The following is an 8,960-nucleotide window of genomic DNA, read 5'->3' on the forward strand; positions in this document are numbered from 1 at the left end:
TTTGGAGGAGCAGCTGGCGGAGGAGGGCAATCGGAATCCCGGGGCGTGGCCACACGTGATTTACATGTTTTAGCCGGCTAATTTGTTGATGCAAATGCGGGTGTGGCCTGTTCTCGGATCGGAGTCCCCGCAGCACGCGCCCACAAATAAATGGCTGGAGATGGAAATGGAGACCGGTGACTGGCAAATGGCAACTGGCAAGCGAGGATTGGGGGGCTTTGGCTGCGGACCGAGATCGAAGCCAATGGCGACAATTGGCATTCACCGTCGCAATTAATCATCATCACCGTCCGATTGACAATCGGACCACAAATAAATCAAAATCAAGACCATAAAAAGTGAATACGGCGTCGCCACTCAACTGCACTGAAACAAAAGTTATATAAATGAGATGTAAATAAAAGCACGGACATGCCAAAAAATGTTCTTAAAAAATATTTTTTAAAAATGTAATCATACACCATTTTTAATTGTTCAAATTTACCAGAAATTACCCTTATTCTTCTTGGTGTGTTTTCAAAAAAATATTTTATAGTGTACGGTTATATTTCTTTAAAATGAAATCTTTACAAAAAACATTAAACGTATTTAAGAAATAATTTAGTCCTTTTACAATATTTCCCAAGATTTGTATGTTCTTGCAAATTAGGCACACGTTTATACAATAATTTCTATAAGAATTCTTAATCAAAGTATAAATACAATTTACAAATTCGAAATTGTTGCGAATCCCGGAATATCTATTTCTTTTTTTCGAATTTCCAAGAATTGGCATAGTGTAGTTCCCAATCATCGGGACAATTCATCAAGTATGCAAACACACACGCGGGCGAATCAATCAATGGCCAGGAGAGGTTCAGAGATCGCCTCGGCGATTCTCCGATTCTGCCGTTCTGCCCTCGGCAATTCCACAGAAGGTGCTATGTGCTGTCGTAATCCTGGACGGGGTGGGAGGGGGTGGGGTGTGGTGCAAGGGGCAAGTGCGTCCTGCCACCAGATGACGCACGATGTGGCCGGAAAAACCCGCTTCTCGAACAGTTCTCGAAAACCGAGGACCGGCGAATAACAATAACCCGATTGTTAGCGAGGACCCACGATGATCTAGAATCGGACGGAGCATTCTCACGCATCCGTGGCCATATGGGTTAGGATCGTCCTGGGAATTCCCAGGGCAGGTAGATGTAGGTGGTCCTCGTCCTGGTTCTATTTCGGGACAGCCAGGTCGAAACGCCCGCCAAGAAGCCAATTTAAATAAGCAGCATAAACAAAAGCGACAGCGTTTTATGATCCCTCTTCGCCTTATCCTTGCACAAGGATATGTGTAGGTATGGCTAGGTATATCCATATATAGATAGGTATAAGGCCAATGATGCGCCAACCGCACAGGTTCGTCCTGTTGGCTGGTTTTTGGGCTTTTCCCACGCAACCGCGACCTTATCTGCGCCCCTTTTATGAGGCTGCATCTGTTTTCGCACCATCGGTTATATCGGTTATATGGTGGGAATTTCCGCCTGATTCGGCCATCCTACCTGTCGCAAATTCGGAATTCTGAACTCCAGCCAGCGGGATCTGGGTTTCTTGGCCTGGTGCTGCAATAAAAGTATAATAATCAATTATACACTTTATGATCTTCCGATATAAACCAGATTGACTTTGATTTTATGTGCTCAGCTGTTAGAAAATCAAAATTTACTTTAGATTATATTTATAATATATCCCAAACAGGATAAGAGATAATCCCATAATCCTAGTATATCTCTGGCTTCACCTGATATTTGGCTGATCCCCCCAAAGATCTCTTATTTGATGCCAAACACAAGAAAGATTCTCTTGGATCTTATTTATTTTATAGCGCACTTGCATCCCTTTGAACTGATCTGGTTTTTGGCGATCGCATTTTATGATCGATACCAATGTCCATGTCAGCCATCCATTTTTGTGCTCGGCTGCTAATGCCTTAAGGCCAAAATCCATTTCGTCGTTTGGCCATATAATCCAACAATATACATCAAATATGGCACTTGAAAGCACCGCACGTCTGCATGCCAATCTAGAGACCCCCCTCTCCTAGCCCCCCTGCCCATTAGTTTTTCCGATTTTCCAATTTTCCACCACCTTTGTGGTCGCACTTGTCGCTGGCGCCGGCGCCTTCAGGGTCGTCAATTTTGAGCGACATTTCGAACTGGTGGCTAAAACACACAAAAGCCAACAGGCAAACAAAAAATATACAAATAAATAAATAAAATCCGAAAAAAGCAGCGAAACCGAATAACAAATAAGCGATTTTGTTTGGGGAAAATGATGATCGGCGCCAGACGGACATTAAAAAAAAAAAGAAGGCGAAAAGGAAGCCTGGGAAAGGCGCATTTCCACTTTGTTTATTCGGGGGCTCGGAGCTCTTTTTAATGGTTTTTTGGCCAAATGGCCAATTAATGCGATTTACTTGATCCGCTTTTGCATTTTGCGCTGTGTTTACGACGGCGGATATTAATTAATTTGGCTATCTCTGGAGGGAGACCCACCTAAATGCCATCGCCATCCCAGAATCTAAATCTAAATCCGAATCCCAATCCCATTACCAATCCCATCCAATCCGAGTCAATGCCATTAATGTGGCCATAAACCAAATGCTTTAACGTCTATAATTTGTCTGCACTCCGGAACGGCCCACGCTCTATATACCCCATATCCCATACCCCAACCGATCTCATCTCGTTCTCACCCACTCCCGAGATCATCCTACCGCATGATTCATTAAAGTCTAAAGAGCTAACTAATAGTCGAAAATTTCATTAAATTTACGCTTCTCGTTTTTTATACAAGCACATATTTATGAATGTTTATAAAACCGAAATTTCTTTCTTTCTTCGCTATATTATCTGCTTTCCAAGGCGAACAAAGAAGGATTACCAGCTAGGCAAATGATGGACGCGACGATACTCTATAAAATATAATGGTATTTTATCGTATTTAGTTAGAATACTACAATTTGAGTCACTAAGAATCTACTCTATGAATTTATTTTATTATTGCTCTTTTCTTTATTTGCAATAAATTAAAAAAAAAAATTGCATTCCATTTTTATCACTGAAAAGTATTGGAAAAAGTTATCTGTTTACAGACCTAAATATATATCCAAAGTTGTTGATATTAAAAAAGTATTTTTATTTGAATTTTATTTTATTAAAATAATTAACAATTTAGATACTATTAACACATTTTCCTAATTCTTTAAATTTTATTTCTATTAGTTATCTAAAAATTAATAATAATATCTAAGCTCTTCTTATTCCTTATCTAATTATATTTTTAACCTTTAAAGGTAATTGAAAAATCTAATATTGTTGGCTTTAAGCTTTAGATGCAAGGTTTATATTTTATTCAGCATAAGTGTTGAGATTTCTTGTGTGGGGGTTTTGTTAAAAAAGGGAGTTCCTCCATGTGTACTGGGATTTATTATTCAGAGTCCCCAGTTCGTTCCCTAGTTCTTCCAGCGGTTGCCGCACTCGTCGCACATGACGAAGGTCACCATGGGCTCGTCGCCGTCCTGGGTGTGCAGCTGGATGCAGTTGCGCTTGTGGCAGCGATCGCACTTGAACTGGTCCGTCTTGGTGCCCTGGACCTTGGCCAGCTGGGCCTGGTTGATCGACTCCTGGACGAACTTCTGGCGCATCTGCTTGAGGTCGTCGCTGGCCATCTCCTCGGGCGACATGGTGGCCAGCTGCTTCGGGGTCACCAGGCCGCGCAGGAACCTTTCGCGCAGTTGCGGATTCTTCGGGTCGCGCAGATTGGAGAGCCGCGAACGGATGCGATTTTTGTACTTGATGTCCGAGCCCCTTAGCTCCTCGTGAATGGCCTGCTCCAGCTGGGCGGCCATGTCGTCGGGATCGCCGCATCCTTCCGCCAGCTGGCCAATCCGGAGGACATCCGCCAGCAGCTCGCGGCACTTCATGCGCACTTCAAAGGACATCGCTGCAAGGGGGAAAAGACAGAGCTTTGTTAGTCACCAAAAAGCAGGTTTCAATTGTTACACTTCCTGAGCTAGTGAAAAGTACAGGAATGAATAATTGATTTGATGTCTGTCAACCACTGCAAGAAAAATCGAAGGTCTGACTTTGATAGAAATGAAATACATTTTTTAATAAAATAAATAATCTATTATAATCAGAAATTAATGGTACAATTACGCATTTCGTTTTTAGGGGTATAATATTTTGCGGTGATTTTGATACAATTTGGGAAATAGAAATTAAATATATATTTACGATATAGTAATAATAAATAATTTATTTAAATCAGAAATTCATGGTACATTTACTCATTTCGTTTTTAGGGGTATAATATTCTGTGGTGAGCATTTCCCCATCTGATTTTGATACAATTTGGGAAATAGAAATTAAATATATATTTACAATAATAAATAATTAAATAATTATTTATTTAAATCAGAAATTCATGGTACATTTACTCATTTTGTTTTTAGGGGTATAATATTTTTTGGAACCCCTGGGACAATCATTATTCCATGACACCCATTGTGCGCCCTAATGGACGATGGGTGCAAAAAATAGGCACTGAAAGGAAAACAAAGCACAAATTGAACTGAAATTTCCCATATAGTCTATATGTTTGTGTTTGTCGTTCCGCTTTCTTTGTGGGCTGATGCCTTTTGATTTCGCTAATCGTCTACAACAACCAGCGCGGAGATGATCTAATTATTGACGCACGAATCCCACAGAAACAGCAGCAACATCACAAAAAATAAATAAATAAATAAAAAAAAAAGAAAATTGAAAACTGAAATATTGAAAAGGCAAACAACAGCGACGAGGCAGCAGACAAAAAACAAAAAAAAAGAGCCAAACGATCGAAATTGAAAACGAAATCGAAATCATTATCCGAGTCATTAGCTCTTTAGCAAGTCTTTTCGTTTGTTCTTGTTGTTGTCGCCTTGTTCTTTTTATTGTTGCCGGATATAAATCTGCTAATGTACTTATCCCCCCCAACCCACCGCCACTCGCATTCGGATTCCGATTCGTCCCACTGTGCGTGCGCGTTTTCCCAGCGATTTAAAACGCCCCCGCCTCCGCTTCTGCCGCCGACCTTCAACTGTTAAACTTGACGACCTCACCGCAACGTAAACAGCCGCCAACCGCCAACCGCCAACCGCCGGCCGCCAAGATACAAATGTATCTATCAATGGTCCAGCGAATTGGTTCATGGCCGAGTTGCTTGGCCTTGGCGGCCTTTTGTCTTTCGTCTTTCGGCCACCGAAATCTTCAACTCTTTCGGTAAACAGGCCGCAGAACAATGGGAAAAGCTTGAACCTTAGGAGTCGAAATTCTATTTATTTATATCAATAAAAGGAAATTATAACCAGAGAAAATCTTTCCCGAAATCTTTAAAGATGAAGGCGCATAACAGCACCTTTTAATATCTTTTAGCTTTTATAGTTTCCGAGATCTTAGCGTTCATACGGACGGACAGACAAACGGACAAAAATATTTATGATATAGGGTCATGCTTTTGCTTAAATACGAGTAACGGGTATAAAAATAAAATAAAGTGTGCCATGAACATATATTAAAAATTTATTCAAAAAGGATTACCAGAACATTTTCTACATAGTAATTCAATGGAAAGTAATACAAATTAAATGCATAGAAAATTATGTTAATATGTAAGTTATCAATGACGAAAGCCCCAACGATTTCCCAATTATTTACATCCATCGATTTGAATTTTCCCAGTTATTAGAGTCCAATTGCCGTTTGGGGTCGTTGGATGGATGGTTGGATGGATGGATGGACGTTTCCCATCCGCGGAGTGCAGTTACATTTGCTGCCTATTTGTCTCCCGCTCAAAGCTGCCGTGCCCCGCCCCCTGGCACACCCCCCGCCCCCGCCCCCGCCCGCTACGCCCCTGGCGTGGCCTTCTTTCACCTTGGCTACGTGATGCCATGGCGTGATCGTGTAACAATGCGAGTGATTAGTACGCGCCGGCGTTCAAAATGCACAATCCGCCGATGGCAGCGAACTTTACCTTTTTTCGTTTCGTTCTTCCTGTTGTTGTTTTTGTTGTAGCTGCAGTTTTGGATACCGATTGCCAGCCCATTTCGGGGATATAGTCGGTTTCAGGGATACTATGGCAATATAAGCTTTAAACTAAAAGATAAAATGCAAGAATTAACATTTGAGAAAAAGTTTACTTGCCTATGAGTCAAAATCTGCCAAGTGGGCCACCCCTGTTCCGAAGGTCCGATTTTCATCGAACTTTTTTACTTTTCCGGTTCACAACGAAAATATAAGAACTTCATTTGAACGGTTTTGCGAAATTTTGAGTTTTACCGGAGTTATAGGGGTCAAAACATGGCATTTTTGACACTTTTTCGAAAAAGTTGCACTCAGTCAAAAATTCATAACTTCGGAACGGTAAGAGATATCTTTATGATGTTTTCACTAATCGCTCAAGAATTATTATGGCTTTCCATAAAAAAATTTAAAAAAAAATTAAAAATTTTTTTTCTTAAAAATAAATCAACATTTTTTTTTAGTTTTTATTTTTTTCAGTGTTCTTCACCAGCTATAGAGTTTAAAACCATTTGAAAATGAAGTTTGATTCATTACGAAAAAGATCAAAAAAAAAAAAAGAGGGGCCCGGACAAAGGTTTTTCGCAATATCGATTTGAAGAAGGGCGCACAGCGGTTTTCCATACAAAACGACAAGAAGTGCCTCATTGACAGCTGCAGTCGGCTGACGCTACGCGCGCAACGGCATGTGTTGACCAGCCAATTTTCAAGAGCAAGCCGTTTTTGTATGGAAAACCGCTGTGCGCCCTTCTTCAAATCGATATTGCGAAAAACCTTTGTCCGGGCCCCTCTTTTTTTTTTTTTGATCTTTTTCGTAATGAATCAAACTTCATTTTCAAATGGTTTTAAACTCTATAGCTGGTGAAGAACACTGAAAAAAATAAAAACTAAAAAAAAATGTTGATTTATTTTTAAGAAAAAAAATTTTTAATTTTTTTTTAAATTTTTTTATGGAAAGCCATAATAATTCTTGAGCGATTAGTGAAAACATCATAAAGATATCTCTTACCGTTCCGAAGTTATGAATTTTTGACTGAGTGCAACTTTTTCGAAAAAGTGTCAAAAATGCCATGTTTTGACCCCTATAACTCCGGTAAAACTCAAAATTTCGCAAAACCGTTCAAATGAAGTTCTTATATTTTCGTTGTGAACCGGAAAAGTAAAAAAGTTCGATGAAAATCGGACCTTCGGAACAGGGGTGGCCCACTTGGCAGATTTTGACTCCTATACTAAATAGAAAAAAATATAAAAATGCAAATCAATATCTTAATATTATAGTTTAATTTAATTTTATTTTATTTAGTAAATAGCGTACAGCCTTTTTACATAATCTAATCATTTTTTAAATATTATAGGTAAATTTATTTTATTTTGTTCAATTTAATAATATTTTACTTATTTCTTAACGTACAGCCTTTTTATACTCTCTTTCAAAGGACCTTTTCGAAATATCGATTTTCATGGAGCTTAATTGACTTGTTTCAAAAAATCTACTGGTTAATGAAGAACTTTCTGTTTTATCATTATTTAAATATAGAAATTACCAGCAATTATAAAATTACATTTATAAATAAATAGACAATTTCATATGGGAACATTTTCAAACATTTTTAATTTAGTCTTATATTAATTGCATTATCATGATTGGCGTTTTGAGTATCGATAAAACTGGGTATTTTAAAGTTGGCACGCACTGTCCGATGAGTTTCTGGGCGTTTTATTTTGTTGTATTTTGCAGCTTTTGCAGTGGCCTTTGTTACTGCTGTCTGGCCGACTGTCTGACTGTCTGTCTGCCGCTTTCAGCTTTCAGCTCTCCGGTCGACGATCGCCAGTCGCAAGTTGCAAGTCGCGAATGCATTGCGGCATTGCAGCATGCGCGCATGCGCCGTGCACTGCAACTGGCGGTCGAGTGAAATGATTTAGTGTGATTTATCTGCGAATTCCTTCTTTCAATCTCTTCTCACGCCACAGATCGGTTCGGGAAGGGCCTCTGGCCTCGAGGAGGAGCCCATCCACTATCCACCATCCAGACATGAGGCATGAGGCATGGAGTCCAGGCCAAACCCGGGTTAAGCCCTGCTAAATGCGGCGGGGCCACGCCCCCCGTGTGTCGACTCTCTGGCGGAAGGTGTTATAAAAGCGATAATAAAAAATTATAAGCTATGCCCCATAAATTGGCATTTAATAGTTGAAATTTACACTGAATTGACAGTGGCTCGCAAAAGTCTGCGACGGAGTGTGTACGAATACTAAATTATCACGGGATGTTCAGGTAGGTCTCCGCATTTATCCAGATGAACATCCACCCGCCGCAAACAATCTGGGGAGGATCAGAACAAGAATCAGACGATCCCCATTCCGACGATCCTCTGCCGCGGGCAATCGGCGCGATTTATGATGCATCATAATAACAATTTTTATTATGCTTATATTTTGATACGCACGCCAGTGAAATCATCACCATTTACGAGAACGCATATAAGTATATATGTAATATATATATGAAATACAGTGCTTGCAGATTATTAACGCAATTGCTTAAAGTTTTGGATATACTTTATAAAGTCATATTTACTTTTCTCAAAAGGAAGTAATTAAATACTAAACCTTAATATAATATGTTTTTTTATAAACAAACAAATATAATCTATTAATAACTTTAAATGAGTCTATTATATCAATAATTAACTTCCCACAAAAACATATATATCTTATCTTATCTTTGAAAACAAAATACACACCCTCAATTCAATGCAATGACATAATTTCATTATTGCCAACTACATTCGTTTGAATAGCGATTATTTTATTAATGGTGACAAGCCAAAATAAATAACAAACGCAACTGATTAATGAATTAATTAAAGCATT

At 39.3% G+C, this 8,960-nt stretch overlaps 1 protein-coding gene across 1 annotated transcript; it reads right to left on the reverse strand.

Moving 5' to 3' along the window:
• Nucleotides 1-3,359: 3,359 nt before the first annotated feature.
• LOC108068618 (transcription elongation factor S-II) lies at nt 3,360-4,082 on the reverse strand. The gene has a single exon (XM_017158289.3). It carries the CDS (start codon nt 3,968-3,970, stop codon nt 3,482-3,484), a length of 489 nt encoding a protein of 162 aa, XP_017013778.1. The 5' UTR covers nt 3,971-4,082; the 3' UTR covers nt 3,360-3,481.
• Between the last annotated feature and the right edge of the window lie 4,878 nt (nt 4,083-8,960).

The sequence above is a fragment of the Drosophila takahashii genome, chromosome X, assembly GCF_030179915.1.
Source record: "Drosophila takahashii strain IR98-3 E-12201 chromosome X, DtakHiC1v2, whole genome shotgun sequence".
In the NCBI taxonomy this organism is placed as follows: domain Eukaryota; kingdom Metazoa; phylum Arthropoda; class Insecta; order Diptera; family Drosophilidae; genus Drosophila; species Drosophila takahashii.